The following is a 21555-nucleotide window of genomic DNA, read 5'->3' as shown; positions in this document are numbered from 1 at the left end:
CCGTTACACGTTAGGGGTTCTGAACCTGTACTGTTTGCAGATGACACCAGTCTATTGATTGAAGGAAATAAAGAAGACAATCTCACTGCCTCTGCAAAATATATTACAAAAGAAGTGTCTGAATGGTTTACGAGAAACAGGCTAATAGTTAATCCCCAAAAAACAGTACTCATAAATTTCCACACAGATCAAAATAAAAATGCTGCACAACACGTATAGATAACCAAATCATTAGTCCTGTCAATGAAAGTAAATTTCTTGGGATACATAACCAGGAAAATCTTAAATGGAGCGCTCATATCACATCCCTAAACTCAAAACTAGCAAAAACAAACTATGTAGTAAGAATTCTTTGCAACAATACTAGTGCAGGAACGGTTAGGGCTGTATACTTTGCTTGTGTACATTCAATACTGAAGTACGGTATCATTTTCTGGGGAAATGTATACCAGGCCATAACCGTTTTCAGAAAACAACAGGGAATTATTAGAATAATGAAACAATTGAGCAGCAGAAAACCATGCAAACCTTTCTTTAAAGATGTGCATGGGTGCACACGTGCGCTTTTATTTACTTCAAAATTTAGTGACAAAGAATTGGCTAGGAACCATTTATTAATGTCCATAAAATTTCATTAAGCAATCTTTCTAAGACTATAATTGATTTACTATTTACTGCAATGTTTGTACCATCTGCAAACAAACCAAACTTGGCACCCATAATGTTACTGTGCAAAGATCATTGATATACACAAGAGAAAGCAAGGGCCCTATGATGGAACCTTGTGGGTCACTACGTCATTAGTTCCTAGTTGGATGATGCCTGGTTCTTTAATTCAAGTCTCTTTCCTAATGACACTCTTTGCTTCTTGTCAGAGATATAGGGAATGTACCATTTTGCAGCATTTGCTGTTAAAACATAATGTCCTAATTTACTTAAAAGTTGAAAGACAACCATAGAGAATGATGTAACAAACCTGCAAAGCAATTTCTCAATGTGTTTACAATAGAAAAGGTGGCGAAACAGCATCTGGTAACAAGCTATAGCCTTCCTATTGAGTACCAGTGACACAGGCCACTTTACATCATAACCAAATGAGAATGCTTCAATTCCAGACAGATGTACATTATGCAGTGCAACTCGGTATTCTGAAACAAAATAAAAATAAATTGTGTTCACAGCATTAATTATTTAGAATATCAATATCTGTATAGGTTATGAGTCCAATGTGATTTTTTAAATGTATTATACAGAGTAGCAATCTATCCTTTTAATAATATTGTCATTATTCAATCCTGGATTTTACATTGTATTATACAGATGATTTATGACCTGAACTAATTTTACATCACTTTCTATTACCCCCCATCCCCCCCCCCCCCCCCACACACACACACACACAAATCATGGCAAAAATCATCATGGATCTTGCCACAGTGGGGTGACTGCCATGCCTCAGTGATACACAGCTATAATGTATGTGCAACCGTATCAGAGGAGTATATGCAGAGAGGCCAGACTAACATACAGTTCCTTCAGTAGTTGAAGGGCCACCTGACATCTGAAGCTGATCGCAGAGCAATTCTACTGCTGCCAACATACATTTTGTGTAATGACCACGAAGAAAATATATGACAAATTAGGGTTCATATGAAGGAAAGGAAATGACCAATAGTGGAATAATGTACCCCCTGCCAGGCACCGTGCGGTGGCTTGCGGAGTATGTATGTTGTTGATGCTGCTGCCGCCGCCGCCGCCGCCGCCGACGACGACGACGACGACGACGCCGACGCCGACGACGACGACGACGACGCCGATGTAGATGATCTGACCTCGTAATGTTAACCAGCATGGCCTCATATGTTGATACTGCTGATGGCTTAAAGTACGAGAATGATACGGCTATTATCTTTCCCAAGGGGATTCAGTTGCATTTTAATTACAACCACACTGTATACGTGAATGGGACCGTGACACAGGAACATTTCTTATAGACCATATGACTGTATGACAGATTTAGAAACCACATTACAAATTGAAAATATTTCTGGTGACAGATGTGATCTCCGAGCAGCATTCGCTTTAATTAATTGCAGATTAAAATTGTAGACACAGCAGAGAAGTGGAAAAAATAGAGGTGGTGGGACCTACATAAATTGTGAGAACTACCAGTCATTAATACATTCAAAAGGAGCATTAGGCAACAATTGACAGAAACAATGGAAAAAATATAACATGAATGGGTAGCTTTGGAGATGAAACTGTAATGGCAGCAGAGGATCAAATAGATATAAATATAAGGCCCAGTAAAGATCCTTAGAAAGAAGAAAACACAAACAAACAGCAAATGAAGTAGACAAAAGAGAATACACTGAGGTGACTGAAGACATAGGACATCTCTTAATATTGTGTTGGACCTCCTTTTGCCTGGCATAGTGCAGCAAACTCAATGTGGCATGGACTCAACAGGTCATTGCAGAAATATTGAGCCTTGCTTCCTTTGTAGGCATCCATAATACAAAAGTATTGGCAGAGCATGGTATTGTGCACGAACTGACCTCTCAATTATGTCCCATGAATGTCCAATGGGATTCATATCGGTTGCTCTGTGTGGTCAAATCACTCATTCAAATTGTCCAGAATGTTCATCAAACAAATTGTGAACAATCATGGCCCAGTGACATGGTTCACTGCCATCATCAAAATTGCATCGTTGTTTGGGAACATAATGTCGATGAATGGCTGCAAATGCTCTCTAAGTAGCTACACGTCCAGAAGACCCACTCCATTCCATATAAGCACAGCTCACACCATTATGGAGTCACCATCAACTTGTACAGTGCCTTGTTGACAACTTGGATCCATGGCTTTGAGGGGTCTGCGATACACTTTAACCCCACCATCAGCAACTGAAATCGGACTCATCTGACCAGGTCATGTTTTATTTCACACAGTTTTGATTGGCTTTTAATGCTGACAACTATATGCAAATGCTGCTGCTCTCTATCGTTAAGTGAACACTGTCGACCATGGCATCATATTTCGTGTATGTGACCATCTGTATATGTGCATATTGCATATTGCTATACATGACTTTTGTCACCTCAGTGTACAGACATCTAAAAAATGAGTGTGGCACAAAATGTAAAAAGATAAAAAGGAATAGCCAGAGGAAATATGCAAAGCTGTAGAGGTATGTGTAATTAGGGGAAAGAAAGATGCTGCCTACAGGGAAAGAAAGAGTTGTTTGGAGAAAAGAGAAGCTATTGTATGAATATCAAGAGCACAGTGTCTCGAGAAGACATTATAAGAACAACAACAACAGAAGTAAAACAAGGATAATGGAATGTAGTAAAGTTAAGTCAGGTAATGCTGACAGAATTAGATTAAGATATTACACACTAAATGCAGTAGATGAATATTGCTGTTCAGGCAGCAAAATAATACAGTGGCCACAGTAGAAAGTTCATAAAATTCAAGTGCAATAGCGAGAAAATTATTTCTGAAAGATAGAAATTTTTTGACAATGAATAAAAATGGGTTACAAAGTCTTTCCTGACGGTATTTGACTGGAGCACATGTTCGTATAGATATGAAATGTGGACAATAAAGAGAACAGACAATAAGAGAATAGAAGATTTTGAAATGTAATCATATAAAAGAATGCTGAGATAAGATTAGTAGGTTGGACAGTTAATGAAAAGGCACTTAATAAAACTGTGCAGAAAAGCATATTTTGGCGCAACTTGAATAAAAGATGAAACTGATGACACATCCTGAAGCACAAAGTAGTCAATAATTCGATAACAGAGAGAAGTGTGGGGGAAGAGGAGAGAGATCAAGGCATGACCCCAGTAAGCAAGTTGAAATAGATGTTGGTTGCAGCAGTAATGCAAGATGATGAGGCTTGGGCAGGATAGACTAGCAAGGAGAGCTGTATAAGGTCAGTCTTTGAACTGAAGACCACAACAATAACAACTATTCTGTGGTTTGTTGTGTAGGTGGCAAGTTTCAGAATATTAAATCTTCGCTGCAGTTTGCAAGTTACTACAATAGGTACAGGCATCTTCCTCAAAGGACCAACCCCCCTCTTCAGTAGTTAAAGAGAAATCAAGGAAAATCTAGATCTGGATGAACCAGTTGAGGATCTGAATTTTCCACTCTCCAATGCAAGTCCACTGTCTTACAACCACATCCCCTCACTGCAGGATTTATCATTGGAAGTATTATAGAACAATATATGTGTGACTATTTACATGTTATATTTCAAAAATTGCAACTGATTCCTGAAACTCTGAGTTATTAAATATAAATACAGAAAGTTGTATACCTTTCTCTTCATCAGTTTCAATGCTGAGTATTTTAAACATCTGTGAAATGAGATCATATGGTAGCAGTTCAGTACGCATATCATCCTTGTATGGATCTACATTAGCTGTCGATGTCCGCAGGACAAGTTCCAGCAGTGATTCCAGTCGTGTAGGTACTATGTCATCAATATTTTTTGATAGTTCCTGCTCACAGACCTCCATGAATTGAGCAATGAAGTCCCCCTGATCGAGAAGGAAATAGTGCTTAACTGACCTGAAAAAGCAAAGTTCCATTTAGAGCCCTTTCAGCTCTTGAAGAAGCGTTGTCACATTTCACATACAATCACATATGTTTATACTTCTAACTTCCACCTTTATATCATTTAGATATGTTTACAATCATGTAGCTCATATCCTGAAGCACTGTCACAGAAACCACAAAAGGTTTTTCGAGAGGGAAAAAAAAAAGAAAGAAAAAAGTGTGTTCCAGCAAAATGAGAGCACAGAAAGGAGGCTTGATATTTCTTTTCTTTACGACACTGACATTCACGCATTCACGTTACATTTCTCTGGCCTGGGCACTACAACTGCTATGCTGAAGCATCACATTAATTAAAGAATACATGGAACTCTAGAAATCAGTAACTGTGACAAGAGTTCTGCACCCAGCTAGCTGTAGAGACATTTTAGATAACTGAATCAGTTTCCCAACAACTAAACTATAAGTGTCAGACTTTTGTGTAACATCTTTCTATTAAAAAGCTAAACGTACGATTCTGCTAAAAAGGTGGATTGTAACAGCTGATGGGTTGACTTACATTGGTTAAGAAAGTAAAATCAAGAGGCCACTTCCATCAGAAACTATGTGGAATTGTGTAACAAGCATCAAGAAACAGTCCCCTGCATTAAGGGTTCTTGTGCCCTACACTGGATGTTGTACACCAATGCCTGTGAAAGTCTCTACACAGAGCATCCTGTCAGACGACTGTTTACTAACATGTACCAATCTGGTGTCATCAGAACAGCACTGAACTGTACTTTTGTTTGTTGACAGGTGCATGGTCACAATGCAGGATTGTTATAACTGAACTTTCACTGCTTAAAAGGGTCCACATGGAAAACAAATGATCGTAGAAAATGACACTTTGTGGGAAAATTTGTAAGGATATGCAGAAGAGAAGTAATGAACAAACCACTGAAAGAAACACATTTTAAATGCCAAATGAGAGGGTAACATTTGTTAATTGTGTACCATGTTAACATTCCACGTTACAAACATGGTTCATTGTAATAACTATTCGCATAACGGCAGATTGCAATCACACTAGGGATCCCACTGCCCAATTATTTGCAGCACCTTTCTAACAGTGGAGCATGGAATGTTCACCTGTCATGATACAGCTTGTGCACTACTTGAAGATCACACATCGCATCCAGCATTCTCAGCTAAGGCAACGGTAACTTCTTCAACAATGCATGGCACAACTGGCTATCAGCCCCTCCCAGGAGCAATTTCCAAATCACCAGTTAATTCAAATTCCTGAACCATGTTCTTCAACTTCAGTGTATCAATATTTGCTAACAGCAGCAGCACTATTGCCGTCCTTTTTCTGAAACAGCTTTCTGAGTAAAATCCTGCTCACCCTGTTGAGACGCATGCTGACCATCAGCACCCGCAATGCACACTAATGTTTGTTTCAACACCACGTCACTGGTCCAGCACCACTGCCTAATGGCATGTCATGACACAAACGCTACTAACAATACAAATCCTGCAGTGCTTGAACATCATTCCTTATAGGAATGATGTTCAGACTATGGTGCTGCAATTGGGCACCCTTACGGTAAAAAGTTTTCTGTCTACACTGGCTCAAGTAGTAAAAGTTGAATTATAACCACACTGTATATTAAACAATTCTCTTTAAGATTGGGACTGATATAAAATAAGGACACACTGTTCAAAATATTGTAATTTCCCAAAGTCCATTTTTCCAGAAACAATCAACATTTGGTGATTATCCTAGAGTTGAAGACTATCCGATTTTCCATCTCTCTTATTTCCACCCACTTACCAGATATGTGAAGCACAACTTTTGAAGTATTTGTCCACTGAGAATGTATCAAAATCAAGACCCCTTTTTCTTTAAAAAGAGGTCATAAAGGAAAATTGCTATTCAAAGACTTTTTTGACATTCAAAACCAATAATAAAGGACACACTTTGAATAAAAGAAAAAAAAATCTTTTGTTTCTTACCGTAGCCTGCCCATCAGATCATTTTCTTCCATTAGAAGTTGCAGCAAAGTCTTACTTGCAAACAAGTAAGCTCTTTCAATAACTTCTACATACTTTCTTTCTTTAATTGTGTACTTGATCTCCTCAGCCTGGGGGGACTTAATACTCTTGCCTGAAATTTAATATCATTTCACTGTGTGTATTAAACTTACTGACCATGCCATCTAACACAAACATAAGATAGACAACCATAAGGCACACAACCATAAGGTACACAAACAGTAATACTATTAAAAATACTGTAATTTCCCAAAGATCGATTTCCAAAAGTAACCTCAAAACACCACATAAAATTAAATAACATAAAAATGGTTCTTGTTGTTATGGCAGCACCACAAAAAAAAAATCATTTCACAGTGGTTACACTCAATAACAGCAGTTTAGAGGCATTGACAAAAACATAGGCTGAGTAAGAGAAAAAGAAAAAGAGATAAAATAACGAAGAACTACAGGAAAGTTGCTTCTCCAGAGATGTAATCGATGATGCAATGTTAACATTTATGTTAACATTTATGTTAACATATTCTGTGTCCCTGCCCCACCAGGTGTGGTAGCTCGTGGAATGGCAGATGGCCAATGCCACACCTAGTATTTTCTGACTATCAGTGCCACCTAGTATGTTTTGTTCACTATGTGGGTTGGATTTGCCTCAGCACTACAGTGAACATCAGTTGCAATTTAGCTGTCGGTTTATCTTTCTACCATTCTGTGGTGAAACTTGTGCAGCTAAGTGCATTTATTTTCGATTTATCACTATTTATCTATAAAATAATTATTTTCAACATAATTACACACAAATTTTATTTTTACAGAAATGTCTCAAAAATGGCTCTGAGCACTACTGGACTTAACTTCTTTGGTCATCAGTCCCCTATAACTTACAGCTACTTAAACCTAACTAACCTAAGGACATCACACACATCAATGCCCAAGGCAGGATTTGAACCTGCGACCGTAGTGGTCGTGCGGTTCCAAACTGTAGCACCTAGAACCGCTCGGCCACCCCGGCCGGCAGAAATCTCAAAACAGGCCTGAACATAAGAGGAAATTATTTCTTGTTGAAGGTAAATTTTTTGTGTAATTATGCTGAAAATTATTATCTTACAGATAAAGAACGGAAAATTGAAAACAAACGCACTTATCTGCACAAGTTTCATAACAGAATGGTAGGAAGATAAACCAACTGCTAAATCACAACCGATGTGCACTGCAGAGTGCCCGGGCACTGTCTGATGCAAATTCGACCCACACACATACACCAGCTAGCGCCAATAGTCAGAATACACTATGTGCGGCATCTGTCATCTTCCATTCCCCAAGCTAACATGCCTGTGGGACAGGGACACCAAATGTGTTAAGGAGGTAGAGAAAATTATGTTTTAGTTTTCAATTTATGACAAGGACTTAAGAGAGAGAGCACAAGTTCACATTGGTCGGTGTTGGAACGCTAAATTTAGCTGTGATCTTTTCATAGCAATCATCCTGTAATTCACCTTACGTAACTTAGGGAACCATAGAAGATCTACATTTGCTTGGGCCAAATTCTAAATTCAAGTTCATTGACAGTGTCACCAAAGTTAACCCTTTCTGACGTACCCTTTCTCCTGTTCTCTCTTCACTTTCCTCTGTCTTTTACCACTCACTAACTTAGCAATGTAGGTTGCTTCGGCTGCAATCAGGTTTGCTTCTGTATTTGATCTTACTACAGTCTCATACTTCCCTATTTCATCTTTCATTTGCTGCTGATTCAGTGCATTCTTATCTATAAAATACTAGACTCTACAATCCTCTGGTACCATTGCAAACTTTGCTGACACTAAATGCTTGATTCTGTAATGGAGCACTGTAAATGATAGTGGTATAGAAAAAGAGAAAGAAATAAACAAATTTGTTGTGTAAACAAATGAAGATAGTATGATGTATGTTAAATTATTTACTTTCTGAGTACTATTAGTGAAAATAAATTGTGCACATAATTTTTTTTCTTTGTTGGTGAACTTTACTGTCCATCTCTCACTATGATGTGCGACTTAATTGTCGCCACATACAACATACCCAGCAGAATCTATTAGGAGTCTGATTCATTTAGTTCCCAGACAAATGTGTGCAAGAGTCTGTATTAGTGTGTCATAAATTAAAACACTATTATATTTTGGTGATAGAAAAGAACTTTACTATTCATCCCATGGAAAAGGATTTTGTGTGAAGCTTTGCAGTTTGCAAGCTAGGCTCAAGAAGAATTCAAGCAATCAAATAAATAAGGCCCAGTTAGCACTACATACCAGCACACATGTTGCATAACTGCAAAAGGCAGCTACTTGCAACTGGGACAAGAGCCCTTAAGTATAGTTCAGTGGGGATTAAGGGAACTAAGTAGGGAACATACCAATGTGTGTTCCACACATTTGACACCATCATACTATGTAGCTGTCAGTACCCATAAAGTAACTATTTTGATGTATCACTTTATGAGGAACCAATATGGGTGGATTGCTGATCAATCCACACTACAGACAGAATGGTGGGGAACAGTCTACTATCATCTTGATAGCCAAATGTGATACTGAATGGAGAGTTAATGACATGATCAGAGAGTGAATTTATCACATTTATCTCGGGCTCCAAGATTCTCGTGTCCTTAGGTCAGTGCTGAGACTTCTGCTAGACAAGTTCTGTCAAAATTTTAGCACTATTCACATGTCTCGCCAAACTGTGGCAGGCGAAAGTAGTATTCGTAGATTTGTTGGACCACTACTGAAACATGCAAGTTTCTGGGGTGTTGTTATACTGGCCTGGGAGAATGAATATTGAGAGCATTGGACAGAGAAAACACACACAATCACTTTAGGCTATACAACATGCCCAACTAGTTCCATGCCTAAACTTTGTTCCACAAAGTTAGACTACAATGAATATATTAACCTTAGACACCCAACTACTTCTGCCACTTTTGATTTAGGATGAAAACAAATGTAGACATTTACGGTGCAAAGATAGACTACTGGAGTTGAAACAAGAGTTAAAATAAAGTCAAATGAGATATAGTAAACAAGGATATGGCACAGGACAATGCTCACTGCCAAATTGCAGTAAAATCCCAAAATGAAATCTGTGATAATTTTTTTGTATTTCAGTGATATGGATGTTGAAACAAAGTTGTTCATGACAACATTTCTGTGTTACATGTTCTCAATCCACATGCTGTATCATATTTCAAGTGAACTTGAGCTTTTGACAGTTAGGTACACTCACCCGTTTTACAGTCTTAGTGACATTTTTAATGTGCATCCCAAAATGAGATTAAGCAATTTTTATCTCTCACATAACTTTTATTGCCAGCATGAAAGAAAATTACAAAATTAAACTGAAAATTCCATTAGATGATCCAACTTTTTAAACATATGTGCAGATTTTTATAAATAGCAATCAAAATTGGAGTGTGCTGTTTACAATTATATAACCTACCACACTGTCTTATCACATTTAAATATTTGCCAGTTCGTAAGATAACATCAGAGATATTTTCAAGAAACGCAGGAATCCTTTCCCTACGAACTGTGTATCTTTTCTCCCAGTAATCAGCTGAATAATCCAACGGAAGTTCTTCTTTTTGAATGACTTCATTATCTTCCACCAGAAACTGAAACACAAAAATGACTGTTTAGATTATTTTATCCACTGTGTTAAATTACGGCATTCACCACAATTCTTCACACTATCTGTTCTCATATGTGTACATACAAATCTAAATAATAAAATGAAAAGCTCTCAATAGCTTAGATAAGCCTAACAACTAAACACAATGCAGAAATTATCATTCTCACCACACATTTTAATATGTCTTCATGTAGTACAATAATAGGTTATTATCAACAGCTGTGGTTTTAGCCTCAAACACTTACACTTGTACATAGATATTGATGTACAATGTAAGAAGTCTAGTGACATTTGTTATCTTTGGGAGAAGCATTAGTGAGTGAAATGTCTTTATTATCAAGCTGATAAATTATGGTGTAGCTGGATTCTTTTCAATCGTAGATTCTCAGAGCGTCCCATGAAGTACTGGACAATCTACTGACAAATTATAAGTTGGAAGTAAAGTTGGCAAAAGAAAGTAATCACAATACTTGGCCAGATAAACAATAGTCACTAAGAATATTATTGAACAATGGAAACTCAAGATAGGAATATCAACAATACGAGAAAAGATACACTACTACTTACCGTAAAGATAACATGTTAAGTTGCAGACAGACACAATTAAAAGATACTTACACAAAGCTTCATCAGAAAAAGAGAAACACACACACACACACACACACACACACACACACACACACACACACAAGCAAGCACACATCACGCACCCACGACTGCCAACTCCAACAGCTCAGTCCAGAATGCAGTCAAAAGAACTTTTCAACACCTCACACCTTATACACTGTTGCACTATTGAATTCTCTGGTAGCACTGTGTTGGAAAACAGAACACTTAATGCATGTGAAATGACTGAACTGGTTAGCTGCCCTCAATCATCCATTTGTACTTAAACGTTACAATGAGATCAAAGTTCCTCACTAAGACATATTTGCATAAAACATTCTCTGTTTCCTTGCTTTGTAAAATCTGCATAAAATCTCAAGCTTTTGACAAAATCCCCCATTCTCTGTTTTCTTGCTTTGTTAAATCTGGGTAAAATCTTGAGCTTTTGACAAAATCCTCCGTCATCTTGGTTAGTAACCACTGACTTTTATGGCTGCTGTTGTGGAGACCATTTATAGTCCACAGAAGATTTATGATTCATCAGTAAATACTGTCATTATGTCATGCAACAACACTGCACACGTGGCACAATTTTTGGCAGCTCTACATTACAGATGTTTTCAATGGACCAACTAACTGACACAGAATGCTACTCTGCTGACAGCTATTTTAGCAGTTTCATGGGACTGAGCCCGGATCTCAAGAGTGGTGATTATTCTGTGTAGCTCCTGATGCTTCTTTTTCCTCATTTCATGACTGGTTTGTTAAACAGGTTTCATAATATGTCTAATCTTGGACAACTGTTAATCCATGTGGTAATCAGGTAGCAGCAGTCTTGTGCATATCCATGTCCTTACATACAATTTACAGGACAGTTGCATGATCAATAATGGTTTACAAATGTGACTCGATCTGCAACTACAGCCTGTTCTATTCCACATATAAGAATCTGTTGCTTCAAGCTTCTTGTCAGTCCAGTCAACGGACATCATAGGTGAGGAAGGGGGGTGGGGATGAGGGGGGATGCTGTTCATGCCCAGAAAATTTGGTAATACTAACTACTCACATTAATCCAAATGTACTGCAATAGCAGCATGAATAATTTTTATTAATCTTTTAATAACTGAAGAGAATGGATAATATTAAATGTGGCGAGAGAATAAGCTAATGCAACAGATGAATACATCCAGACAGATCTTTTTAGGATTAAAACAGAGAAAAATGGAGAATATGAGAGTAATTACTCCAATGAATCACACACTTACCTCCCGGTATGGATCAGAGATGACGCCTTTGTAGATCCACTTTTCCAGTATCTCAATGTAGGGTCCACACGCAGACTGTGTTAAATGCAAACACATCTCTTGTCTCCGAATGTCACCATTAAAACTAGATGTCAGCTCATGCAATAGGGTTAAAACTTTTCCTCCTTTGGCATCTGACTGAAATATCAATCCACAAAATCGTAATGTCAAATCAAAGAAATCTTTAAAGTACAATTGCAAGGAAATGTCAAATAATGGTATGACTCATAACTATAAAGCATGATGAGCATAAAATGATCAAGAGAAATTGTTGAAGACTAACAATAACTGACAACATACTTCATCCATCCATCCATCCATCCATCCATCCAGTTCGGCTGATGCCACCAAGCAGATCATTCAGGAACAAAGAACAGGTAAACTCATACCTTAATAAAAGAGGAATAACTCTTAGAAACTCCATATTATATACATTTACACCAGTTGAATGTAACCTAATAAATTAAGAGAAAAGCTCTTACTTTTAAAAGTAGCTGTTTATTTCTTACTAATAGCTTAACCTCTAACATCTAAATATTTACATGAACACACTAGTATCATTAAAGATAATACTCACTAACATCTGTAATAAATGAAATCTTTACATGATACAGTGCTACTTGCCATGAAAATTTACATATAATCAACTCTGCTACTTGTCAAGTAGCTAACAGGATTTTTCAAACCTTGAAACTAGGTAATCAGATAATTTGTAAGAGAAGAGTTTTTAATGTTGTTCTGAAATTGTAAGTATTACAAATTTCTTGCTTTATGTTTGATGGGCTTGTTGAATACTTATGCAGTAGGGTACGTAACTCCACTCTGAACCCTAAACAAAGACGCCACATCTACATTAATTTTTTTGTCTTGTAGCATGATTGTGTAAATCACAGATCAGTCTCAAAGAGGGCTCTGCAAAATGTGCACAATATTCTTATTGCTGACTCCTGCTGAATAACTGCTTTACTTACTTTAAGTACACTGACCCAGAAGTTTAATTCCTTAACACAATATGCACAAAACCCAACACCTACCTTATGTAACAAAATGGAACACCTACAGCCATTGTTATGATGTTATTTATTGTGTGGCCACCAGTTTCAGTGCTTCAGTGCAACATCTTCAGGCCTTAACTGATGAGGGGGTTAACTCAATTGTATTCATGATTCATCAGTGGCAAGCATCTATGAACTGGTTCTTGTAGACTAGCTGTAATGATGATGATATGTCTCCAACCATCAACTGACTGGGTACAACATCTTTGTGACAGGTAGTCTGCGAAAACCAGTTCATAGATGTTGACCACTGACGAATCGCATATACGATGGGAGTTAGCTCCCTCAGTGTCAGTCAAGGCCTGAAGATGGTGCACTGAAGCACAGAAACTGGTAGCCACATAATAAATATCATCATAAGAATGACTGTAGGTGTTCCATTTTATTACACAAGTGAATGGCCGGAGTGCCTCACACCCCCAATCAAAAGGATACACATAAAAGAACACTTACCTCTGTCTTTAAGTCAACACTATGAGGTACACTTATTTTCTTATTTTTCTCCTGTCTTTAATTTAATAATTATAATAATTTGAGCAAGTTTTCTTTATTTAACTTATATATGTTTTAGTCCTTACTTTTTTCCTTATTTTATCTTGTGCTAGATGAGGTGTTTAACTGTAATAATTGCTGGTTGATCACCAAATACAAACTATTTTTTATTAGACTGTTTACATTTTATTGCTTAACCTATTTCATGTCAGGACAGATCAAATGATGGAAACTCCAGGTTGGAATATCAATAATATTATGAAAAGGATAGGTTGCTACTCATTTTATAGATGACTCACTGAGTTGCAGACACGCACACAAAAAGTGTTACACTTTACAGCTTTCAGCCAAAGCCTTCTGCAGCAAAGAAAGAAAGACACACACACACACACACACACACACACACACACAAAGTAAGCCCATCTTTGCACACATGATCTCTACCACCAGCAGTTCTGACCCCAATGCAACTGCCACGTTATAAGCAATTTGGAGCAGAGCAAATAAGAGAGAGGGATAGCAGGGTGTGGATGGGGGTGAGAAGATAGCTGTCTGGTGAGTCATACAGGGACTAGATGGTGGACTTATGAGACTGCCAGATGCAGTGTCAGGAGGTGGGGCGTGGGAGAAAAGACTAGGGAGTAGAAATTGAGAGAAGCAGGGAAGGGGAAAGGATGGGTAGGGTCAGTGGCAGAGGATTGCACACAATGAGGGTGAGGGTCCCTGAAAAAGGGAGGAGGTGATAGGACAGAGGGGGTGGAAACTGTTGGGTGGTGGATGTGGGGACAGTAGGTTACCACGACTACGGCCGGGATACTTTCAGGAGGAGAGTATGTGTTTTAAGGATCATTCCCGTCTACACAGTTCTGAAAAGTTGAGGGTGGAGGGGAGGATCCAGATGGCTCTGGCTGTAAAGCAGGCACTCAAATTAAGTATACTAACACCTCCTCCCTTTACATGGCCTCTCACCCTCATTGTGAGCCACCATTTGCCAATGAACCTCCTTGTCCTTTCCCTACCCCACTCATCTCCTTTTCCACTCTGTTTTTTCCCCGTCATTGACATTATTTAAATTTACAAGGCCACTCTGCAATTTATGCTTAAGAGCATGGCTCAAGGTTCATCAAACAACTTACATACTATTTCTCTCCCATTCCACTCTTAAAAACTGTGTGACAAAAACAAACAAATAAGGCTTTCCGTGCAAACTCTGATTTCTCTTATTTTATTACAATGACCATTTCTCCCTATGTAGTTGCCTGTCAACAAAATATTTTTGCATTCAGAAGAGAAAGTTGGAGGTTGATATTTTTTGGAATGATCTTGACCTAACTATAAACGCCTTTGTTTTAATGATTGCTAAACCCAATGACATATCGTTCATATTTGTTCAGACAGGTTTTAATTTTGTTGCCTTTCTTTATTTTGATTGGTAGCTGTAGTATGTTTTCTCTTATAAATTACCAACTTTATTGCTGGTTTGTTGTTATTCCTTTACCTTTCTGTTTCACTTCATAGTTATCTAAGACTAACTGCATTTCTTTTGATTTTGCACAAGGAGAATATGAATTAGTTTCAGAGTTTAATATCTAGTATAGTGCAGGTTTTTTTCTGAATATCCTAGAATTATAAAGATTTTTTTCAGATTGAGCAACACAGTCAGGAAAAATTATTTAAATTTACAAGGCCACTCTGCAATTTATGCTTAAGAGCATGGCTCAAGGTTCATCAAACAACTTACATACTATTTCTCTCCCATTCCACTCTTAAAAACTGTGTGACAAAAACAAACAAATCAGGCTTTCCGTGCATTACACCAACAACCTGACAACAGCTTTCGCATCCCGTAACTACCCTCCCGACCTGGTACAGAAGCAAATAACCAGAGCCACTTCCTCATCTCCTCAAACCCGCAACCTTCCACAGAAGAACCCCAAAAGCGCCCCACTTGTGACAGGATACTTTCCGGGACTGGATCAGATTCTGAATGTGGCTCTCCAGCAGGGATACGACTTCCTCAAATCCTGCCCTGAAATGAGATCCATCCTTCATGAAATCCTCCCCACTCCACCTAGAGTGTCTTTCCGCCATCCACCTAACCTTCGTAACATCTTAGTTCATCCCTATGAAATCCCCAAACCACCTTCCCTACCCTCTGGCTCCTACCCTTGTAACCGCCCCCGGTGTAAAACCTGTCCCATGCACCCTCCCACCACCACCTACTCCAGTCCTGTAACCCGGAAGGTGTACACGATCAAAGGCAGAGCCACGTGTCAAAGCACCCACGTGATTTACCAACTGACCTGCCTACACTGTGAAGCCTTCTATGTGGGAATGACCAGCAACAAACTGTCCATTCGCATGAATGGACACAGGCAGACAGTGTTTGTTGGTAATGAGGATCACCCTGTGGCTAAACATGCCTTGGTGCACGGCCAGCACATCTTGGCACAGTGTTACACCGTCCGGGTTATCTGGATACTTCCCACTAACACCAACCTGTCAGAACTCCGGAGGTGGGAACTTGCCCTTCAGCATATCCTCTCTTCTCGCTATCCGCCAGGCCTCAATCTCCGCTAATCTTCATTTGCCGCCGCTCGTACCTCACCTGTCTTTCAACATCACCTTTGCCTCTGTACTTCCGCCTCGACTGACATCTCTGCCCAAACTCTTTGCCTTTACAAATGTCTGCTTGTGTCTGTGTATATGCGGATGGATATGTGTGTGTGTGTGCGAGTGTATACCCGTCCTTTTTTCCCCCTAAGGTAAGTCTTTCCGCTCCCGGGATTGGAATGACTCCTTACCCTCTCCCTTAAAACCCACTTCCTTTCATCTTTCCCTCTCCTTCCCTCTTTCCTGACGAAGCAACCGTTTGTTGCGAAAGCTAGAATTTTGTGTGTATGTTTGTGTGTCTATCGACCTGCCAGCGCTTTTGTTTGGTAAGTCTCATCACTTTCTTTCTTTTTAGATATATTTTTTCCACGTAGAATGTTTCCCTCTGAGATATATATATATATATATATATATATATATATATATATATAGAGAGAGAGAGAGAGAGAGAGAGAGAGAGAGAGAGAGAGAGAGAGAGTCACCCTCCATTTCCTCTTATTGGTTCTACAATAGTATGGCATTAGCTAGTATCTATCAAGATGCATCTGTTTGATTTTCAATTACTTCTATGTGAGGCTTGATGAGCTCAACACATATGCTTACATTCAACTGTCCTTTCATTTATACTATATACATGTATGTGGTGTCTGCTTGATTGCCATGATATTCTTAATGTTTTCACACAATAGAGTCCGAACCTCTTGCAGGAGTATAGGAAATGCTGCAAGCAAATGAGGTAAATGGACAGGGACACTACTTCATAGTGTGCGATAAGTTGAGAATCTGGGTCAGACAGAATGCACGTTCCGACAGATTGGTTAAGGTACCGCTTGCATACCACGGAAAATCATGGCTTGAGTCATGGTCCAGCACAAATTTTCAACTTTCACTAGTAAATTATTTCAAAGCCCAATTGCAGCTAATGTCAAACATCCACTGAAATACTGTGTTTTCCTTTCCTGTATCAATATTATAACTTAACCTTTTTTATTTATGAGGTTCTGATGTTGATGGAAGAAACTAAACGAGTGTCCTTTAAAATTAATGGCTTCAACCTGCAATATTTAGTGTGGCTAGTAACTGTTACAACTGTAAAAATGTTTATTCTGTAGATTTTTGGACAAATTTACCTTTAAAACTTATTTAGGAAACACACTGGAAACTACTGAGATGATAACTAGTGCTTTATTGAGACTGGAAGCATCTGGTAATTAAGCGTGTAAGTATCCTCATATCAGATGCATTCACAGGCAAACCATGTCACTTATATGTGACTGAATGAGGAGTGATGCATCAGTCTCACATATAGGTCACTGAATGTGAAATGATGAATCAACCACGTCCGTATGTGGATGACTCTCTTGGCAGTTTTCCAAGTACTGCAAACTGTTTATGATCCGGCGGGACTTCTGTTAACCAAAGAAGGAGGGCTAAAATATTTTCTAACGCTAGAAGCCCAAAAGCACTATGGCACATCTTTTATTCTTAGTTTAGTACATTTATAATGTATCACAGAATTTTTACATCTGTATTATTGTGGCTACAGAGCTGTATTACTGCGAATCTCAGTGCTTGCAGTCTTTGTGCTATTTGGTTGCATGGAGTTACGTGGTGGTCATTCTGCACTTGATTTTGGGTGTGTTGTTGTTGTTGTTGATGTTGTTGTGGTCTTCAGTCCTGAGACTGGTTTGATGCAGCTCTCCATGCTAATCTATCCTGCGCAAGCTCCTTCATCTCCCAGTACCTACTGCAACCTACATCCTTCTGAATCTGCTTAGTGCATTCATCTCTTGGTCTCCCTCTTCTTGTCTAAACTATTTATCGTCCATGTTTCACTTCCATACATGGCTACACTCCATACAAATACTTTCAGAAACGACTTCCTGACACTTAAATCTATACTCGATGTTAACAAATTTCTCTTCTTCAGAAACGCTTTCCTTGCCATTGCCAGTCTACATTTTATATCCTCTCTACTTTGACCATCATCAGTTATTTTGCTCCCCAAATAGCAAAACTCCTTTACTTCTTTAAGTGTCTCATTTCCTAATCTAATACCCTCAGCATCACCCGACTTAATTCGACTACATTCCATTATCCTCGTTTTGCTTTTGTTGATGTTCATCTTATATCCCCCTTTCAAGACACTGTCCATTCCGTTCAACTGCTCTTCCAAGTCCTTTGCTGTCTCTGACAGAATTACAATGTCATCGGTGAACACAAAGTTTTTATTTCTTCTCCACGGATTTTAATACCTACTCCAAATTTTTCTTTTGTTTCCTTTATTGCTTGCTCAATATACAGATTGAATAACATCGGGGAGAGGCTACAATCCTGTCTCACTCCCTTCCCAACCACTGCTTCCCTTTCATGCCCCTCAGCTCTTGTAACTGCAGTCTGGTTTCTGTAAAAATTGTAAATAGCTTTTCGCTCCCTGTATTTTACCCCTGCCACCTTTAGAATTTGAAAGAGAGTATTCCAGTCAACATTGTCAAAAGCTTTCTCTAAGTATACAAATGCTAGAAACGTAGGTTTGCCTTTCCTTAATCTTTCTTCTAAGATAAGTCGTAGGGTCAGTATTGCCTCACGTGTTACAACATTTCTACGGAATCCAAACTGATCTTCCCTGAGGTCCGCTTCTACTAGTTTTTCCATTAGTCTGTAAAGAATTCGCATTAGTATTTTGCAGCCGTGACTTATTCAACTTATAGTTCAGTTTTTACATCTGTCTACCCTGCTTTCTTTGGGATTGGAATTATTATATTCTTCTTGAAGTCTGAGGGTATTTCACCTGTCTCATACATCTTGCTCACCAGATGGTAGAGTTTTGTCAGGACTGGCTCTCCCAAGGCCGTCAGTACTCCTACTGGAATGTTGTCTACTCCCGGGGCCTTGTTTCGACTCAGGTCTTTCAGTGCTCTGTCAAACTCTTCACGCAGTATTGTATCTCCAATTTCATCTTCATCTACATCCTCTTCCATTTCCATAATATTGTCCTCAAATACATCGCCCTTGTATAGATCCTCTATATACTCCTTCCACCTTTCTGTTTTCCCCTCTTTGCTTAGAACTGGGTTTCCATCTGAGCTCTTGATATTCATACAAGTGGCTCTCTTTTCTCCAAAGGTCTCTTTAATTTTCCTGTAGGCTGTATCTATCTTACCCCTAGTGAGATAAGCCTCTACATCCTTACATTTGTCCTCTAGCCATCCCTGCTTAGCCATTTTGCACTTCCTGTCAATCTCATTTTTGAGACGTTTGTATTCCTTTTTGCCTGCTTCATTTACTGCGTTTTTATATTTTCTCCTTTCATCAATTAAATTCAATATTTCTTCTGTTACCCAAGGATTTCTACTAGCCCTCATCTTTTTACCTACTTGATCCTCTGCTGCCTTCACTACTTCATCCCTTAGAGCTACCCATTCGCCTTCTCCTGTATTTCTTTCCCCCATTCCTGTAAATTGTTCCCTTATGCTCTCCCTGAAACACTCTACAACCTCTCGTTCTTTCAGTTTATCCAGGTCCCATCTCCTTAAATTCCCACCTTTTTGCAGTTTCTTCAGTTTTAATCTACAGTTCATAACCAATAGATTGTGGTCAGAGTCCACATCTGCCCCTGGAAACGTCCTACAATTTAAAACCTGGTTCCTAAATCTCTGTCTTACCATTATATAATCTTTCTGGTACCTTTAAGTATCTCCGGGATTCTTCCATGTATACAACCTTCTTTTATGATTCTTGAACCAAGTGTTAGCTATGATTAAGTTATGCTCTGTGCAAAATTCTACCAGACAGCTTTCTCTTCCATTTCTCAGCCCCAATCCATATTCACCTACTATGTTTCCTTCTCTCCCTTTTCCTACTGTCGAATTCCAGTCACCCATGACTATTAAATTTTCGTCTCCCTTCACTACCTGAATAATTTCTTTTATCTCATCATACATTTCTTCAATTTCTTCGTCATCTGCAGAGCTAGTTGGCATATAAACTTGCACTACTGTAGTAGGCATGGGCTTCATGTCTATCTTGGCCACAATAATGCGTTCACTATGCTGTTTGTAGTAGCTTACCCGCACTCCTATTTTTTTATTCATTATTAAACCTACTCCTGCATTACCCCTATTTGATTTTGTATTTATAATCCTGTATTCACCTGACCAAAAGTCTTGTTCCTCCTGCCACCGAACTTCACTAATTCCCACTATATCTAACTTCAACCTATCCATTTCCCTTTTTAAATTTTCTAACCTACCTGCTTGATTAAGGGATCTGACATTCCATGCTCCGATCCGTAAAATGCCAGTTTTCTTTCTCCTGATAACGACGTCCTCTTGAGTAGTCCCCGCCCGGAGATCCAAATGGGGGACTATTTTACCTCCGGAATATTTTACCCAAGAGGACGCCATCATCATTTAACCATACAGTAAAGCTGCATGCCCTCGGGAAAAATTACGGCTGTAGTTTCCCCTTGCTTTCAGCCGTTCGCAGTACCACAACAGCAAGGCCATTTTGGTTAGTGTTACAAGGCCAGATCAGTCAATCATCCAGACTGTTGCCCCTGCAACTACTGAAAAGGCTGCTGCCCCTCTTCAGGAACCACACGTTTGTCTGGCCTCTCAACAGATACCCCTCCGTTGTGGTTGCACCTACGGTACGGCTATCTGTATCGTTGAGGCACACAAGCCTCCCCACCAACTGCAAGGTCCATGGTTCATGGGGGGAGTGTGTGCAGTGGTAATCTTCACATTTATTCATCAATTTCATGGTAACCCTGTTTATGTTAATAACTTTGTAGAAGCACAAAATATTGAAGATATTTGGAAATTTTTTGTAGAAAATATTATTCTTTAAGATCCATCAGATCTATAGCTTCATATTTTTGCATGGCATGCCACAGCAAGACAATTAGGAGATAAGGGGGTTGTTATAGGAGTTTTTCCCATTGAATAAGAAAGTAGTTATTCCGAAACAAACCATATTTTTGAAGAATTTGAACTCAACAATTTACAGACCAACAAATGAAAAATAACACCACACCATATGTTATCCAGAAGCCATAAAAATTCAGTTTAAAGATAGCAGTAATAACAAGAAATATCTCTTAATCCTCGAGAGCAAACGAAGAAAGAAGGGATTTTCATTTTCAATTAAATTCAAACACTAAATCTAGGAGATCATGGTCAAATTTTATTCCTGATCATGGAAAATGTGAAAACAATGCTATT

The 21555-nt window shown here is 38.7% G+C and overlaps 1 protein-coding gene across 3 annotated transcripts in view; it reads right to left on the bottom strand.

Moving 5' to 3' along the window:
- The window catches only part of LOC126199019 (gamma-tubulin complex component 2-like), a 174539-nt gene that overhangs the window by 75098 nt on the left and 77886 nt on the right, over window positions 1–21555 (bottom strand). For all 3 annotated transcript variants that reach the window (XM_049935705.1, XM_049935706.1, XM_049935707.1), the window contains exons 7-11: window positions 12132–12308; window positions 10069–10243; window positions 6565–6715; window positions 4331–4584; window positions 977–1148 (exon numbers count right to left, since the gene is read on the bottom strand). In XM_049935705.1, the coding sequence (XP_049791662.1) occupies window positions 977–1148; window positions 4331–4584; window positions 6565–6715; window positions 10069–10243; window positions 12132–12308 (929 nt within the window). The remainder of the gene's footprint in view (window positions 1–976; window positions 1149–4330; window positions 4585–6564; window positions 6716–10068; window positions 10244–12131; window positions 12309–21555) is intronic.

The sequence above is a fragment of the Schistocerca nitens genome, chromosome 8 (assembly GCF_023898315.1).
Source record: "Schistocerca nitens isolate TAMUIC-IGC-003100 chromosome 8, iqSchNite1.1, whole genome shotgun sequence".
In the NCBI taxonomy this organism is placed as follows: domain Eukaryota; kingdom Metazoa; phylum Arthropoda; class Insecta; order Orthoptera; family Acrididae; genus Schistocerca; species Schistocerca nitens.
The sequence above is the reverse complement of the archived record's forward strand: the minus strand, read 5'-3'. Positions and strand labels throughout refer to the sequence as shown.